The following is a 19,199-nucleotide window of genomic DNA, read 5'->3' on the forward strand; positions in this document are numbered from 1 at the left end:
CTCCTAAAATGAGAATGTTCACTATTTTATTGTAGTTAAGATCTCCATTTGTTTTAATGAAGTGGTGTGAATTTGGGACGTTATAGAATTTAATGTTTCCTTTCATGTGTTGTTGCTCAAAAAAAACCCTAATTCTTTTCACTACTGTCAGGTTTTGGCCTCATCTCAATTATTAGAGACCTCATATTGTATAAACTAGCATAATTCCTTTGCATTCTGTTGGGCTACAACATGAATATATCAGCTAAAGATCAGACCAAGAAGACACTAATGGAGTTTCCGTGACCCCTGCCTCTCACAGAGCCCAGGCTTTGAGGAGCCTTCTCTCACTCAAAGCGCTTTGGACATAAACTTTCCCTGACACTGACTTTGTGACTTAAAAGTAGTTTCCAAGTGGACCAGGGTCTAATGAGTACATCTTTTTGCACTCATAAAGTAACTTGGCTTTTCTGGATAGAAAACTTGCTGTGATGTCAAGTGAAGGTCTGGCATGCTTCCCATCAGAGTGGCATGAGAAGGATTTTAGAGGGTTGCTGAATGTGCTAGGCACAGGCATGCTGGGCTCTGTTGCTTCCTGAGATAACTGGCAGCCCAAAAGACCAGGAAACTACTGATTCCAGGGTTAGCTTCGACAGGGGTGAAACTCTTTAATTCGGCTTTAACCTCCACTGCCTCTCTGCTCTCTCTGGCTGTGGTACGTGTATTACTACCATTAACAGCAGGGAGCGAAGGACTGCACTCTGAGACTGAGAACTGGACTGTCACAGCACCGTGCTGGCAGCAGATGCAACCATTGGAAATGCAATGAAATCGCAATCCAACATGCAGTTGTGTTTAGAAGTATGCTCCAACCGTGCCAAAATATATATTTTCATCTGTTTTCTTCTGTTTTAAGAATCTGCTCCATTGCTAAATCAAGTAATGTAACCTTGGAGAAGAAAAATCCTTTGGGTTAAGACTTTAGAATAAGAGAATTAATCTGGTTTGAAAATCTTGTCCTTCTAAGGGTCTACCTTTGTCATTTACTAAGTTTAGAAGATTAATATAGCAAAATATATTATTTATTAAAGTTGATATAGGCACTAGGCTGTAGCTTCCTTTTCTCACACACTCACACATTAAAATTAATAGAAAAGAAGATTCTAGCAGTTTAAACAGAATTTGCCTGTATGGTGCTAGGAGTAGGAGTCTTTCTGTATTTTTGTAAATTATTTAGCAGCAATACAAATATTTTAAACCTCAAAATTGTGGATGATCTCCTTGTTTTTCCTTGCTTACTTGTTTATTTTTTAAACACAGTTGTAATTTCAAGTCCTATTGGTATCTCCTTAGAGAAGTCTGAATGTCTTTTCTTGTGGTGTCATAAAGTGTATAATGGCTTTAAGTTTATTTTGCCAATACTGATTATAGTTGCTAATCACTGCTGCCAGAGAAGCTAAAACATAGATGCTATAATTAGTGTATAGACAGGGTAAATTTCTATGCAGGCAACAGGTTTCTAAGTCTGGATTAAACAAAACCTGAGCAAATGTGGTGAAACTTGCATTGGTGAATATATAGATGTTTGCTGATATGCAGCATGAAAGTTTGCACTTCTGCCATATGTTCATGAGAGTTATATTTGCTCCTTTGCACTGAAGGAAATTTTAGAACTGTATTACAGTCCATCAGTGACTACTGCTACTGAAAGATTTGTTTGGGAACTTAAGAACCTAATTTTCTGTCCTTTGAACTTCTCCCTCTCCAGCCTTCTAATAGCTGCTAAACCATGCAGTAACTAGACTATCTGTTCACCTGCACAGATAACTCAGTTTTCTTTCATGCCTCCGTAGTGTGAGACACTGTATTCTGCTGGAGAACACCATAACAATCTGTGCTGTATAAGTCTGAGGCTTAGTTTGTGAGTGCTCTTAAAGCCATATGACCTGTTCTGTAGTCCTGTGCCACAATTTAGACATGGTCATTTTATTCAATGAATATACATATAAATACCTACATTTGTAGCTTAAATTATATAGTTATTTTTAAGGAGTGTCCACAAATGAATTTATGGCATTTAAAATCAAGTAACAGTCATTATTGTCAACAGCAAGACAAGGAGATTAAAACATTAGAGCTTTTAGCTGTTACAGCCTTTTCTCTGCCTTGGAGTGTCACAGATTAGGTGTGGGTCACACAGGATACTGTAATCAAAGCTTCTAAATGCACTGCGATTCCCAGAACACAGCTGCCTGCTGCTTGAGACTCAGCAGAGTTTCTCCTCTGGTTATCAAATGCCTACAGGCCATCTGGGTCACATAAGCCCTGCTTTCTAAATTAATAAGTTACTAAATTAATATAGTAAAATGCAATACTCCACTACAAAATTACCTCAAACGTGGAGTCAGGTAAGAGCCAGTAGCTCCCTACACAAAGACAACCTAGGATTCACCCTGCCTGCCCTGTTGCTGTCAGAGCTGCTCATCAGAGGGAAACATGCAAGTAGTGTAGACCAAAGTTCTCTTTAGGTGCAGTATGTAGAGGTCGCGATAGATTTAATTTGGATATTCAAAAGTTTTCATAAATAGAGATGACAGATGAGTGGGAATGAAATAGTATAGAAAAACATGAAGAAAGTTTTGGTTCAAGATCAGGAATAGGTTGTATATCTCATTTGAGTGCCAACAGAATCTTTGTGTCGCTTTGCACAATCTGCACAATCACTGTGGTGGTATAGAAATTCTGTGATTTTAGAGAAGCATTAAGCATTCTTGGTTTCAGTGAAACATTTTTTACAACTCCAGGAATGCTCTCAGTACAGACTTACAAATGTAATGCAATGGAGATGTCCATTCTTTCCGATGCAGATTGTCACAGATCACATATGCACAAATGATGGCAGATACTGTGTCTTTGAAAGGTATGAATGTGTGTACTGTTGTTTATGTGTTTATGTAGTATTTATTGAGGGTGGAGTGGAGGGGAGAAGAAAGGAAAGAGGGAGATTAATAGGCATTAATGTTAAACATCCTTTAAAAGCCTTATGGTTATGAAGACCTGATTTATGTTAGTGCATGTTTTTAAGAGTCTGTGAAGTCTGTCATTCTAGAACAGGTGATAATGATGCCATTGGAAATATGAGTGAAGGAATTCACTATAAGCAAAAGAAACCAGTGTGCTGGATGCAAGTGATTACAGATAAGAACTCAGTTTTTGTAAATACGTCTCCTTTAATATAGCAATCTACGCATCATTCAGTCAATATGAATTCAGTTGGTGTCTTCATCATGATGAAGATAGCCTGAATTCCACTTCAATCTCAAGTGTCTAGTCAATGATGAGAGCTAAGAGTCTCTGAAGTCTTTGAGGAATGATTCATATGGCCTAAGAAATGGAGTAGGGAGTTCCCTAAAACTACTCAATAGGAGACACAGTTTTGATGGATTTAGATCATGTGAATTTGATATACCATGCATATATGAAAGCCTTTATTAAGAAGCCTTTCTTTTCAGCTCCTTCATGTGACATTCCCATGAACCATACAGGGCAGTAAGTTTTAGGTGAAACTTGTTAATGCGTGATGAGTTAGAAACCCCTGCTCCACAAGTTCTTGGACACGATGAAATGAAGTATCAAGCAGAGGAGTCTGTCACTAGTCAATCCGTTTATGACATGGATCAAAGAATACTATGGCGTTTATGGTTTTGGGTGATCAGAAGGCAGAATGGTCTTCAAGCACTTTAGAAAATAGAATTGATAATGATCTTGACAGATTGGAACTGGACTAAACAGTAGAGAGTTCTTTAGTAACAGAGAAACCATGACACTTTGTGGAAGTTCTGCAGAAAAAAGGTGTGGGAACGATATATTCCTTCATAAATTTAAACATGGATCAGTAATATCATAGTGCATTGACAGTCCTGTGTAGTCATGTATGAACAAGAATGGCATAGGTTGTTAGGATCAAAGTGATCCTTCTGATCCATTTGCTACTAATACAGCCTTAAGAGGAAGATTTTATCTAGTTTTCTGAAGCAAACATTAAGAAAGAGAGGCATTTCCTTTCTATAACGGAGAACTGTGGGCTGAGCAGCAGAGGTTTTGGAAGCTGAATTGAGAGACTTCTTCACTCAGAGAAGTTGCAACACACATACTAAAATGCATTGGAGGAGGAAGAGAAAAGGATGGTAGCAAACAGGTTTTCATCTTTAGTTCCAATGGTTGCTTTGTAGGTTCTGAAGCTCTGGAATGTAAACCCAAAGATGGAAAATGATGCAGTGAGCTGAAGGGCTTGGAGCTCCTAGATAAATAAAAGCAAAATCTGTTTGATAGTATAGCAGAACATGGGGATGGTTTTCCTGAGGAAGTTTGGGCATCTTCATCGCTGGAATTTTTCAGGAATAACTTGTACAACAGTTCTTGGTGAGATCTTTAGGCCTCTAGGCTCTTTCCAAGATGACTGGTTTCAATATGCTTTATGTAATTTAAAGGCTATGTTTAATTTTGTCTGTTGATACCTGCTTCAATTTGTGAGTGGTTTCAGAATCTTCCTTGCTGCTTTCTGTCATTCCCAACCCAGCAAAAACTCCTCACCATGTCTCTCTTCTCTGGTTTAGTTTCTGGACTGGTGCAATCCAAAGCTTTTATGTATATTATAGGTGGAGTTTTAGTAGGTATCTTTTATGTTGACTCACATGCATTCACATCTGCCTTTTATATTGTTTCATATCACTACTGAGGCAAATATATAGCAAGCATACTTTTCAAAAGACCAAATTTTGACAGAATTGTACACAAATAATTGGTGTCTTGTTTTTCCCTTCCTTCCTCCTGCTTTTAGCTGGCTGTGAGGTGGTTAGAACACAACTGCCACTACCAGTACATGGATGAACTTCTCCAGTATGTCCGCTTTGGCCTTATGGATGTGGATACACTGCATACTGTAGCTCTTTCTCATCCTCTAGTCCAAGCTAGTGAAACTGCGACAGCACTTATTAATGAGGCCTTGACTTACCACCAGAGCGTCTATGCACAGCCAGTCTGGCAAACCAGAAGGACAAAACCTCGCTTCCAGTCAGACACTCTTTACATTATTGGTGGAAAAAAACGTGAAATCTGTAAAGTAAAGGAATTGCGATACTTCAATCCAGTAGATCAAGAGAACGTTCATATCGCAGGAATTGCGAACTGGAGCGAACTAGCGCCTATGCCTGTAGGGAGAAGCCACCACTGTGTTGCTGTCATGGGAGACTTTCTTTTTGTAGCTGGTGGAGAGGCAGAGCACTCCACAGGGCGCACTTGTGCGGTGAGAACTGCCTGTCGATACGACCCCCGCACTAACTCTTGGGCTGAGATAGCTCCAATGAAGAATTGTCGGGAACACTTTGTGCTGGGAGCAGTGGATGAGTACCTCTATGCAGTAGGGGGCAGAAATGAACTGCGTCAAGTGTTACCTACTGTGGAACGCTATTGCCCTAAGAAGAACAAGTGGACCTTTGTACAGTCCTTTGATCGATCACTCTCATGCCATGCAGGATATGTGGTGGATGGTCTTCTTTGGATATCAGGTAGAAAATGTTTCACACAGTTTGAGGTACTAACAAAATGCCAAAATACTGCCTCAAATTAAACTAAAATCTTTTTAGGTTTATATGTCTGGATAACTTTTGTCTTGGGAGATGAGTATTTCAAAGTATTTAAATACGGAAGCATAAAATCAAACCTGATCACAAGTATAAGAGCATAATATACTTTATACAATATTTTTTGTCTGCTGAATATCTTCCTGTGTTTCAAAGCTGCATGTATCATCTGTGCTACCTCCAGTCATCATTCATAAATTGCAGTGAATCTAAATGATAATGCACTTTTGGACAGATTTCAGATGACAAATTTTGTGTGCTTCTCAAAAGCAAAAAACAAGACCCACTTTATGTAGTATGATCTGGTACCACTGTGTTTATTCCTGATAACGAATGAGATTTAAGTGCGTGTTGGCTTGTGTAGATCCAGGGCTTGAAGGGTACCTGTATGAACTGCTCCCACTTGCTGTTCAGAATACTGTAACAGGCCAACAGGCCAAGATGACATTGGTTAGAAATGCATGGCTCTGACTGTCCATAAAAAGTACACAGGATTGCCTGGATGTAATCATAGCTTTAGGGCAGAGATAGAGGAAAGTATAGGCCATATAATGGTAAACTAACATATCATTTGCAAGTCAGTCTGATGTACTTTTTATTTCACATGTGCATATTGATGGGACTTGAGGATGTTGTTCCATCAGCCTTTGTAGCGACTTTTCTGGTATTAGTTAATTTGCAATAAGGTCAATGCTGTCCAGAGGAGGTTTGACAGAAAAATATCCACCTTTTAGTAAGAAGCGTGTCATGGAAAGTTATAAAGTTGTAATATTTATCAAGGAAGTTAATGAGTAAATGGGGCCAGCCCTTTAGGAAAATGGTCAGTGTTTGCTGTAGTTTTCCTCTGGGGATTTTAATAGGGTCTGGCTTCCCTCTGGTGAAAAGATGGTATATGAATGAAAGATTAAGCTACTTAGGCCTTTGCTTTGCTTCTCAAAGTAATGTCGTTTAGGTTAGTGGAGCTCCTTGCAGTTGTATCTTTCTGCCCATGTGGATTAAGTGCCTTATGGGAATGGATTCCTAAGCACCGCTGGGGGAGGTAGCAGGTGTCTATTTCTGTACTTATATGCTAAAATAATGAATGAGAACTTTGAAATTAAAAGCATGACAGAACACAGAAAATCACCAGCATTCCTGGCAGGTGCTTTAGATCACTTTCTTCAACAACTGGCATCAAAGGAATCTTGTAAAGTTTTCTGTGTTTTAGTCCTAAGGTGTGCACATAGGCCTTGAGATCCAGGTACGCTACAGAAGCAGTGTTTCTGCTTCAGGGTACCAGCTGGGCCTGTTCAGAGCCTTACCCTATTTATTCACTACCTTGCCTATTTTATCAGTGGAGAGAGATAGTTGCCTTTTGGAAATTCAAATATGCAGATGCTACGACTGTTGTGTCTTGATTGTATTTTTTTCTCTCCTCCTGTGGTTTACATTTGTCAGTCTCTATTTGTGAAAAAATCAAGATTTTTCAGGAAATTGTGTTAAACATATATCATATAAAATCATTGAACAAGCACTCAAAACATCCATCAGAGTATGATCCTTGCTCCAGTGCATGAAAAAAGTCATATTCTTTTGTCTTAGTTTCTTTTTTTTCCCTGTTAAAAAAAAAAAAAACCAAAAAAAACCTGGAAACCAAGAAAGTGTTTGGTACAGATTTTTTTAAGTCAAATCTGGGACTGGTTGGAGATTACTTTTAATCTTTCCAGATATGCTAGGAAAGGGAAAATTATACTGAAGTTTAATGTGCTTAGTTACATAAGTGATATGTATGCCTGCCTGTGTGCTTAAATAATATCTACATTTCTATAATGAAACATCATGATATTGTGTTCAAGGACATTCCTCTAACACAGCTGTAGAGTCAGGAGAAGAGGTAAGTGCAAGTTTATTAGATAAGCTCTTTAAAACTGGGCAAAACAACAAAAAAAAAATCAGTATTGTTCCATTAAGATTTGAAAATGCTACCAACACAACTTGTGTTGTAAAGTCACAGTAAGGAGGAGGGGTTTGGCACTGGAATAAGATAGACTTCTCAGTTGTATTTTGTATAGTTTTTTGAGAAAAAATGTTTAGCAGTTTTGAGTTGCTAGATTCTGACAGGTTATTATGAATTAGGAGAGCATACCATGCCATACTTCAGTAGGGTATTGATCTGAATTATGTACTCACAGATTGAAAACTGGGTTCTGTATATTGAAGACTTATTTTATAAATAAAAGTAGATGGAGATGCAATAACCGTAGCTAGCATTCTATTATTAATTAATTGCTTAAGGCTGGTTGTAGCTTGCTGCATGTGTGTGTTCAGGGGCAAGGGACTAGTAAGGAGAAATGTTTTATTTTTCGAAAAATATCAGTACTCACTGCTGAAAAACTCCACTGTTCGTCATCAAGTATTAGATGTTAGTGTAAGAGTAATCAGTGATGCAGGAGGGAAGCTAATTTGAAGTATGTGACCTAAAATTAAGTAATTTAAAAAATTAGTCTGAGTTAGAGATGTTTCTGGGCTGTATCCCTGCTGCCTTTTCTGGGAAATATGGGTCTCAAAGTCAGTCTGCTACTACCAGCTGGCAAGGTTAACCATGAAAATGTGCCCAGTTTTTTTAGTACGTAAATAAATTAAATAGTGATAATATAAATTTCTAGCCCTTGGATTTGTGGAGAGAGTCATCCAAACATGACCCGCACACAGACCACTTACTGTAGCCAAAGCATCAGTGCCTCTGCTACAGCCCCTTGTCTTCTAAAGGCTTTGCTAATCAAAAGCTGACTAGGCTTAAGGGGGTTTCATTATTATTATTGGGATTCATTGTCAGCTTTGCTTTGCTGCTCCTTTGGGACAAATATGGGAAGGAATCAAAAATAACAGAGCAGAAAATCATGGCAAAGGCATCAGGGAAGGGAAATGGGCCAAACAAAATGCCATACAAACATAAGCACACACTGGCAGTAGGAGGTAGGCGGCTGGCATCTCAGGTGACAGAGGGACTCCTAAGCTGGCAAATCCCTTGCGGTTTTTAACCTGCCAGAAGGCTCAGAGGGAGCCTTCTGCACTCTGGAACTAGTCATCCCTCCGGTCAGCACATGTGGGCTCAGCTCTCGAGTCTTCTGAGCTCAATATATTACGGAACATATTTTTATATTCATGTAATTATTTTTTCTCATCTTTTTTTTTTAATTATTTTTTTTCACAGACCTCACTTTATTTTATTATTTTAAAAAATAGATGAGAATTCATTAAAATAAGTTCTCTGCATTGACAGTACAGCATCGGGCAGATGGTTTGGAAATTTTATAAGAAGATGAATCTTACAGGCCCTGGTTAACATCTGACACTGTGACCCATTTCACAAATGAATTGCACGCCACATGCTTGAAAAGTGAAGTATTTGAGTGACAGAGAAACAAGATGCACCAAACCCTTTGGAGTTCAACGTTCGTAACAATCGTTCTCTCTAAAAGCAGAGAAATATTTTCCATAAGAGTGAGAACTCGAACTATGCCTATTTCCCTGCATCCTCCGTGGCGTGCACATGCAAATTTGGAGACCTACTTCTCTATGCAGGTTAACCTTCCTCCTCCTGCATAGCAGTAGTGCCTGTGGGGAAAGAGAGGGGCAGGGAACCTCTGCTAGGCAGCTCAGCTCTGGGCCATTCCTGCACCTGCAGCTGGGAATAACGAGGCTTCCCCTCTGCCTCAAGTGCTCAAGAGATTAGCACATGAAGAGTCCTCTCTAAAGCGAAGTATTATGTTGTTGTTTCACAGAGGTCCGAGTAGCCTGACCTTAAGTGTGTCAGCTAAAATCACATCTTGACATGCACATGGAAACTCGGCTTAAGGGGGTAAACAAGCCGGCCCCATACAGTCCTTTCATATTTAACAGCTTTTTCTTTAAAATTCAAGATGTTATTATTTTTCCCTAATGGTGAAGATTTTGAGCAAGGAAATGATAGAGATCACATATCTTGGAGAATTATTCTGAGTTTGCAAGTGTTTTGTGATGAAAAGTATTATCTTACTATCAGGATGCAGTTTGTTGTGAGGAGAAGAATTTTTTTTTCTCAGTAAATGCCTATAAATTGTTTTATGAAAAACATATCTGGAATAAATAGGTATCTACAGTGTCTAACCAAATCAAGTTGTGCAGTGCAACTGGCACAGAAATTACCAGGAGCAGGAGCTTAACAAGTACATTAAAATTGCCTTAGTGACCCAGTCTTAGTCTGTAGACGGAAGTGTTTCTGTTATATTCATCATCATCATCTTTAAATAAAGAGAATGGATCTCACACCTTTCAAACATAGGTATTATGGATTTCATGCTATTGATTCTTCTTAGATTGAATATAAATATCAGGTTTTAATGATTTAAAAAAAACCCAAACCAATCCACAGAAAAACTAGGGCTTGTGCCCCGTTGTTTGCAGCTGGATTGCATCTGTGGAACAGTGTTAATTAGAGCTGCTGTTGGCATCTTCCAGCGGACTCTTTAGGGTATCAAAATATGCTCCAGCTCAGCTGTCCTCACTGCACCTGGGCTGGCTGAAGGAAAAGGAGACTTGCATATTGAGGAAGGATTATCATCTGTTTAATATACAGATATGCAAGAGAGGAGAGATTTCTGTTTTAAAATAGCAGAGCACCTTGGGGTGCATGTCATGAGTTTCTATATATTCCCTGGATTTGCTGGAAGCAATACACATAGGAGCTCTTTGCCAACACATAGTTTTACACGTCTCCCAGTGAACTCGGATTTGTTCACTCAGCCTAGCACTTGGGGAATTCGGAGAGAGTTGTGAGATTTTCTGCAGGATTTGGATTGGATTAGATTTCTGAAGTCATATGAGGGTCTTACTAGGACACGTTATAAATTTTTTTATTTGCAAAAATGGTGTTATGTCTACTGCCTTGCCACTCTTGTTTTTTTTGGAAGTGTCTTTGTTGAAGGTGTTTCTCAGTGCAGTTTGTGGACTATTTGAGGGAAGCTGTGACAACCCAAAATAGTTCCCTTGTGTGAGGAAGGGCTGGACAAGGTGGGTCTTGGAATCCTCTAGCAACTTGCCCATGTAGAGGGGCACTGTTGTTTGAGTTGGGAACTTACAGGTCTTGGAGGGCTTAAAAAGCATGATTTATGGCCTGTAAGGGAGTGAGCAAGAGTGACTGTGGCAGTGTAAAAGTATTCTAAGCCTGCACGTTGGGCTTTCTGTGAATGTGTTCTTGTGTCTATAAGAGCAAGAAAGACACAGACTTGTCCTGAGGGTGCTCCTTGCCTCCCAGGAACAGTAGTCCTCAAAGCAAGCTGCTCACATCAAAGTGGTGCAATCATTGCTCTGTTTATAAAACCCAGTGAGCACTGCCCAAACTGTACATTTTCTGTCATTTACTCAGCCAGGGTTTTTTTCTGTTTCTTTAACTGCTGGGTTACTACCTCAACAGCTCTATTGCTTGACATCATTTTTGTATTTTTAAATACAAAAACTCTCATTATGATGCCTCCTTTCCTCATAGAAAGCACTGCAGAGAAGTTTAAGGCATTTTCTTAAAATCACCCCATTTTTTTCTGAGAAAGCAGGTATTGGTTTTAGTACCTTTTAAACTTTTTTTTTGTCTTTTCCTATTTTTAAGAGGCAATGCTCTTATTTGCTCCTTCCCAGCTGCCTGGAATAGTTTTTAAAAAATAGTTCAAGAGGACATTGAAGACTTGTTAAATTTGAATTTTGGCAGAAATTTTTAAACTTTTGCTATAGCACTTCAAAGTTAGGAGGAACTTGAGTTTGAAAATTGATGCAGATATAAGATGGCATATTTAATGACAGATGTATCTATAGAAACCTGTTAAGATGCAGATTATCCCCCTGGGGAGGGGAGATCAAAACTGCCAATCTATAAAATATACTTGTTAGGGGAAGGCATGGAATCTATCTCTGCGAGCACTTTGATTGCAGGGGACAGTGTAGCAGCATGTGGCATCATAACCTAAGAGCAGACAAATCAGCTTGATGACTTTCAAAGCCAAGAATACTGCTGGAGGCAAGGGTACTCCAGTCTAGAAGAAATTAAAACATATAGAGACTGTTATTAATTCCAGATCTATTTTTGTGTAGTCAAATCTGTATGCAAATCCTTAGCATCTCATTTTGGCAGATTAATCTAAAAGTGAAGAGCAGTATGTGAAGAGAATGTAATGATAAAACACCACAGATGAGCAATATTGCAGGGGAAAAAATGTAAGCTGTGTACTTGATATGAGGGGCTCTTTGTGAAGAGAGGTAAATAATTTTGCTTATTTGATTACTTCATTATTTTACAAGGAAGCAACACCATTCTTTCTCTGCTTCCTCCACCTCTTTCCCCCCAAATGAAAGTGTCCTTTCTGAATGGAAACACATGACCCAGCATTGTGTTTCGATGCATCTCCTGTAATTTAACTTTCTGGAGGTAATCATTCAAATAACTATGATTCTTATTTTTCAAAATACTAATCTGACATCTCATTTTAAACATTACACTGGGATTGGAAACAAAAAAAATATTGAAAACAAAAAAAACCAAAATCAAATTATGAAACAGATATTAGAAAAGATTGTTTTGTGCATGTAGCTGATGGCCACTAACACTGTGAAGGCTGCAAAACAGAGTAGAGACAAATATCAGATTGTGAGATTAGACATAGAACAGTCATTGCTTTCCAGTGCATGTTCTTGTGTGTGTACTTCACAGGTGCTGTGATGGGCATTGTGTGGCATGGTGTGATGGAAATGTTTTGAAAAGACTATATCTTTGCTGTCTCTTAGCTTAAGAGTCTGTAAGCTGGGGACTTGTGCCACAGTCCATGTATAGCGGCCCCAGTACAGACTTGGTGCTAGCAGAGGTGCGTCCAAATAACAGTGTTGTTCCTCGCTGCTACTACAGTTGAAGACAAGACTCTTCAATAGATTTGTCTCTAGTTTCTGCTATCCATTGACCAGATTCTTGTCCTCACCCAAGTCATTTGGAGCAGTTGGAGGTTAAATGGTTAGCAAGTAACTCAGCCCAGTAGGAGCAGAACAGCAAATAGCACTTTGCTGCCAAGTCCTCTATATCTACTCTATGTACAGTTCACATTTTTTGCATTGGACTAGATTTATTCTGGCCCTCTAGACCAAGTGTTCTCAGTACTCTGCTGACACAAAGCTATCCAAAAGGCTAGTTATTATTTCTCATCCTTAGACACCCATTAAGAACTGGAGCACATCTGAAGCAGAGCTTCTGGTTTAACTCAGATGCAAACCAGTCCCACCCTGCAGCCCAAAATGGCATGTGAGGTGAAGGAGTTGCTTCAAAATCACGAGATGGCTCTGAACCAAAATGCTGTGCTAGGTGTACCTGGAGGCTTACAAAATGAGGATTCCCCAAGCATGGAGCCTTATTAACACTGGTTGGGAATAAAAGAAAAAAAGTCCTTAGCAGGACTGGGTCATAGCTCAGCCAGCAGGAATGAAAGCAGCTCTGCTCTCTCTGAAACAGGTGATGTCCTCACAAAAAGAGAAGCATCAACAAATGTAATGACAGGTGAAATTCCTTCCTCTTGTTGCTGTGGATTTTGTCCATCACTGGCACATGCTGTTAAAACTATAATGTAAAAAGCTTGTCTGTCAAAATGAGTTTCACTGCTGTGTGGCCACTGGCATTCTCTAGTTATGCCCAGGGTGGTAGGATGAAAGGTGAGGTGCGACTTGCAGGTGTTATTTCCGGTCCCATCTCCCGTGGACCCAGGGTAGTGACAGAAGGGTAACTGGGACCTGTGGCAGTGCTGCAGTGGCACCATATTCCCAGGAAGCCTGAGCACAGTCGAGAACATATTTACACAGATAAGATTACCCACTTGAGACTGAAGAATTTTTCCACCAGTTTACTCAGTGACATTTTTCATTTAAAACCAATGGAGAGCAGGATGATCAACATTAAACATATACTGTCTTGAGGAAAATAGTGGGTTTGCATCATCAGTTTGGGTCAGACACTGCTCCAGGCTTTTCTGAGGTACTTTCTAAACATTATTGAAAAGTAAATGGTAGTGTTATTATTTCTGTTCACTATGGACGAACCTCCCAACATAAAACTACAACTAAGCCAGGAGATGTTTTCTTTATAATACAGACTAAATACAGGATTTCCTGTAGGCAAGCACAGTTGCACAGGCTTGCAGTATGCTTTTCAGCTGGCAGTGGTGTGCCGTGTCGTGATCCTGGTTACGCAGAGCTCCTCTCTGACCTCTTCTATCACTCTGATGCAAGCCCATCTCCTCCTCTTTTAAACTGTGTCGCATACTGCACGCTCTTTGGAAGAGGGATGGTTTTTAACTTCACATCTTGACAATGGCTGAACATGCAGGCATTTATAAACAGCAATTTTTATCTTGTTTTTGGCACATAGAATTAGCTTTGCATAGGAAGCGTGTGTGTGTGTGTTGCTATTTTATGTTTCTAGATGTTTGATAAACATACTACCTTTTGCCTTGTAACCAGGTTGAAGAGTCCAATGGAATGTAAACATAAATCGTGATATGCAATGTATTTCTGTCAGCAAATGGACCCTAGAATTGGTATTTTGCTGTACCTGATCTTGGTCCTGGCTTTGCTTATATGATAAAATGTAATCTGTATAAACTCTTTCATAGGTGGAGTAACAAATACTGCACAGTATCAAAACAGGCTCATGGTCTATGATCCTAAGCAGGTGCGTATCTGTGTTCTATGTGTGTTTCTTATATGTCCTGCTTCAAGCAGGTGTAAGGCTAAAAATGCTGACCATTTGAATCAGTGGTGTTTTAAATTCACTTGTGCTGGTGTGGAAGTTTAACAGAGTAATGGAGAGCCTGAATTTCTATTATGTTTTTTTAAGCCTGTAGGCATTAGAAACATCTTAGATTAAATACAGGAATGTGCTTTAAATCCCCTGTTTTTATCAGTATTTATTTTGTTTGTTCATTTTTTTTGTAATCCAGCAGCCCAGGGCAATGTGTGTACCCAAAGTCAGTGTCACAAAACTGCTCCTTGTCATTGGCATTTCTGCTTTGATTTGTACACACAAGCTTTTTGTTTTCTGTATACTTTCAGAACTATACTACCTGGCTGTGACTTGTTCTGCTGACTGCAAGGGTGCCTATCATTTCATTACCTAAGCACCTAAAATATCTTTTAGGGATTATTTCATACATTATGTATGTGTTTTGATTAGGCTAGCATGGCTCAGTAACCATTTCAGAGGGTTAGGCATAGTTATGCCCCTTTGCTTGTATTAGGAATTAAAAGTCCAAAGCTTGCAATCAGAGTTGCATAGCCTGATTTACACCCATGTGGAAGAGTATTGACTTTTCTGATTGTAGGATAGAGGCTTTGATTGCTGTGTTTGGAACCAAAACATGCCAGGAGATACTTCTGTGTGTCTCCTGCTGACTTTTTAAGGCATTGCACATACGGGTCCTGAAGCAGAAAGCAGGCAATGGTACACCTGCCTTTCTTTTGAGGTGCAGTTTTATGCATCAGTTGTACAAATGCTGATTCTGTCCTATATCAAAGTTGTAATGACAGGTAGCAACCTTATGTTGCTTATGAGGGAGACACTCTTATTTAAATACCGTGTCTCTCTCGTGTGTCTTTCACTGATGCTTTACTTGATGATGTGAAAGTTGCGCCCCAAAATACCAATGGCAGGGCTACTTCAGCATGCTGTGCCAATGACAAGAAACCCAACCTGGTACGTAAAGAGTTACAGAGGAAGTGTGTGCTTGCATTCTTCAAATGAGGTCCACTTCGTGTTTGTACACAGAAGCTCTTTTTAAAAATTCTGCTGGCATATTGTTTACGGTGGGTACTGGAAACCATCACATCTGCTTGCATCTCGCACAGAATCTCAATAACTCTATCATTCAGCACCAGCGCTTGCTTCTGCGCGAGGCCTTTGTGGCGAGTCGATAATGCCTGCCATCTGCCACAGAGCACACAGCTACCTGCCAACAAGCCGGCTGGGGTGACCTCTGCTTCCCCACCACTGATTAGTATTCACACGCTGGCTTATTAGAAATGACCCCACCAGGCCCCTCTGTTTCTTTGCCTTTGCAGTGCTTTGCGGCTCACCTGGCAGGCACTGCAGTGGAGGAAGCTAAAGATATAATCAGGGGATGCAGGCAGGCTTTGCAAAGCAGATGGTGTCTATAGTCTGATGTTAAGAGACTGGACTACTAATGCAAACATTAATGCCTAATATTCAACTATTACACATTGAAATGTATAGCTATAGACTGGGGAGGTTAAAAGGCAGTAGTATTAGAGGCTCTTGAATTACCACAAACAATAGCACATGTAACGCAAAGAATTTCCTCGCAGATTTTAACTTCCTCCTTTTAAATAAATTAATCTCATCTATCGCCAGGTTGTTTGTTTTGGTAAGCGTAGCAGAAGCAATTGTTTTCTTACATTTAAAATACTGTTCTTTCATCCCTCTTTTTCCATGTCCTCTTTCCCTCCCCTCAAAAGGTAGAAAACTTGACTATTGCTAGCCAGGAAGAAAAAGTATGCAGAAGGACATTACTTTGTAAGCCCACAAATAAAGGGTTAGCATTAAACCAAATACATTAATCATTTGAAAAGATTCTTTAGGAAATTCGTTTCCCCTGTTGCTTCATTCCCCAAGGATAAGATCAAATAAGCTTCGGAATTACGAAAGGTAGAAAAATCTTTCTTCTCTCTTAATAGAGCTAGTTGGTACAGATAATTTTAGCAATGTATGCAGAAGAGATATCTAATAGTCTTACTTAAGGAGGATTTGCTACTGAATTCTAGAGAAGAAAAAAGCTTTGAAACCTGATGAGCTAAACAAAAAATACAGAGCAAGAGATGATATTAAATTAATGACTTTAAAAGAGAACTCTAAATGATGTGTTCAAAGTCCAGTATGTCTAGTCAGTGTTGTAACCAACATGCACATTTAACATATGAACAACACAAATGTAAAGACTTGAGATTTGTGGCCAAGGGTGAAGAGAACACCAGTAACGTGCTACTGTTATTGTACTACTGATCTCTTTTTCTTCCCAGAACAAGTGGTTAAGTCGTAGCCCTATGTTGCAGAGGAGGGTGTATCACTCCATGGCTGCTGTACAAAGGAAACTTTACGTGTTAGGTGGGAATGACCTGGACTACAACAATGACCGGATCCTCGTTCGGCACATAGATTCCTACAGCATAGATGCTGACCAATGGACACGATGCAACTTCAACATGTTGACAGGTGACTGTTGTACACCAAAAGAGGAAACTTGCTACTATGAGACTAAAACATGGTTTATTTTCCCTTTAGATGCCTTTAGTATGTGGAAGTCCACTTCACTGCAGTTGCCTCTGATTTAGGGGCCAATGTTGGCCAAGAAGACACATTTGATTACTGGTCTGGCATTCAGTGTTCTAGAAAACATTTGGCTGAGGACATTGTAGGATAAATTTTTAAGAAGGTGCTCATAAATGTATTTTAATTAAGCAATCAAAAATTCTTTGTCCTCGTATTACCAGTACTTATTTTTGATTCTCCAAAACCTTGCTTGCACTGGTAGATTTAGCTCCCTGTTTGAGTGTTCAAGAGGCAGATCCATGTCTACCATGATATTGTTTGTAACGCTTCCTGCTGGCATTATAGAGCATTAAATTACATTAACTATCACTTATTTCTCAGCAATACCTTCTTAATAAATTACCCAAAAGGAAGTGTCTTTGTTGGAATTCTGTCAAGTCAGGAATGACCTGATTATCTCAGTTATCTATAGACCTGTAAAGTTCCTCTTGACCATCCTTAGGAGGAACTGCTACAGTAGCAACTTCCAAGGCAGTGCAACTCACTGTCTCTACCACCCAGTCCATCAAATTTCACTGCCACTTAACACAATTCCAAGATGTAGTACCTTCTCAGCTCCCTGGGAGAGACAGGCACGTGACACGTGCTCAGAGTAGTACCACTAGCAGCTTTGCAGAAGAGGATGCATTTCCAGAACAGCATTAACACTGAGGCCATTCTCTTGTGCAGCAGACTTGGAGCTTAGTTAGTAACAGCACTGGCTGCCAAGAAGTTTCAGCACAGACCGCTACAGGAATCTTAGAACTGAGCCTACCTCACTTTTCATCCTCTTCAATTTGTCTTTGCATTGATTTCTGAGATATACCACTGAAAAGGATACAAAGGATGTAGGAGCTTAAGAAGCAGTTCAGGATAGCTAGAAACACCATGTCAGAGAAATGGATCTTTGACAAATAAGACAATCACCTTACTTCATTTTCCACGTGGTAGGTTAAAATGCTGCTCTAGTGACAATTTTATTCTTTAGAATATTACATTTGGCTTTGGAATCTCTGGGATCTGGAGAAGGGTTGCTTGTGCCAGATCATCAGACTACTTTCATGGACATTTAGGAGAGAGGCATGGATTAAAAAGAGGAGTTATACATTGTCAAACAGAACTAGTTTTCCATATCCCTTTTGCTCTCCATTTACTTATTTTATTTTATTTTATTTTATTTTATTTTATTTTATTTTATTTTATTTATTATTATTTGGAGGTACTGACAGGCTTTGGAAAGGGCGCCACCTGATTTGCAGCTGCAAAAGCTCTGGGACTGCAGGCACCCTCATTCTGGAGCTATATCACTAAATGCTTGAGATAGTAGCCTTTCTTCAGACACGACCTGGGGGGTTGTTTGCACAACCTGTGCTTTGAGAAACCATCTAAGCCTTTGTTTGCATCTTTGCAACTGGTGGTAAACGCCCCTTTTGCACTGTGTAGTGCAGAATTTTTTAAGGCTGTATTTATCCTTCAAAACTTCCAAACTTGTTCAGGAGACTGTTGCTATGGGAATGAGCTTCCACAGCAGCTTCTGCAATTTTCACATGCTTGTACCTGGAGGAATGGGGGGGCAGGTAAACAGGTGTGGGCAGAAGTTGAGGGGTGTTCAGCTCTCTCAGCCTATGTGTCTTGATGTGCATGTGTGATAGTAGCTGAGGTGCGGGCAGGGAGCTTGCCAACCACCTATGAAATACACACGTACAAAAACCTGTATGGTTGTGGAGACAGCAGATGGTCCCCTGCACAGCCTCTGTTTATTGCTCGTCTGGGGTATCTCTCCAGACAGCACTGTTTGGGGCTTCTACGGAGAGCAAAGAACAGACATCGCACTTCCTCTTTGCTGTTGCAGACTTTGAATTCTGAAACAGTCAAGTTACTGACAGGTGCATTTGCATTGTATTACAGAACTCCAACATTGGGTGTTAAAAGGGTTAATTAAACTCTAAAAGTGGTTTCTATTTCCTTTTTTGCTTTAGGTCAAAATGAGTCTGGAGTCGCCGTTCACAATGGTAGAATATATTTAGTTGGCGGCTATTCGATTTGGACAAATGAGCCTTTGGCATGTATCCAGGTGAGTGATTTAGGTTTCTTTTTAAGCCTTTCCCAATAATTTTGCAAGTATAAATTTTGCACAGAGGTTATTCAAAAAGGAAAATGCATATGAAGTAGAGGGATTAAGGATGTTTCTTATGCAGCCACTGAACCTGCAT

The 19,199-nt window shown here is 39.6% G+C and overlaps 1 protein-coding gene across 23 annotated transcripts in view; it reads left to right on the plus strand.

The window, feature by feature from the left end:
* The window catches only part of KLHL32 (kelch like family member 32), a 117,510-nt gene that overhangs the window by 95,409 nt on the left and 2,902 nt on the right, over positions 1-19,199 (plus strand). For 19 of the 23 annotated variants that reach the window (XM_054060940.1, XM_054060938.1, XM_054060944.1 and 16 more), the window contains 4 exons: positions 4,820-5,546; positions 14,279-14,337; positions 16,698-16,890; positions 18,966-19,060. In XM_054060940.1, coding sequence (XP_053916915.1) covers positions 4,820-5,546; positions 14,279-14,337; positions 16,698-16,890; positions 18,966-19,060 — 1,074 coding nt within the window. Of the gene's footprint in view, positions 1-4,819; positions 5,573-14,278; positions 14,338-16,697; positions 16,891-18,965; positions 19,061-19,199 lie in introns of those variants that run through there. The other 4 variants (XM_054060956.1, XR_008448933.1, XM_054060955.1 and 1 more) reach the window with 4 other exon arrangements.

The sequence above is a fragment of the Cuculus canorus genome, chromosome 3, assembly GCF_017976375.1.
Source record: "Cuculus canorus isolate bCucCan1 chromosome 3, bCucCan1.pri, whole genome shotgun sequence".
Classification (NCBI taxonomy): Eukaryota; Metazoa; Chordata; class Aves; order Cuculiformes; family Cuculidae; genus Cuculus; species Cuculus canorus.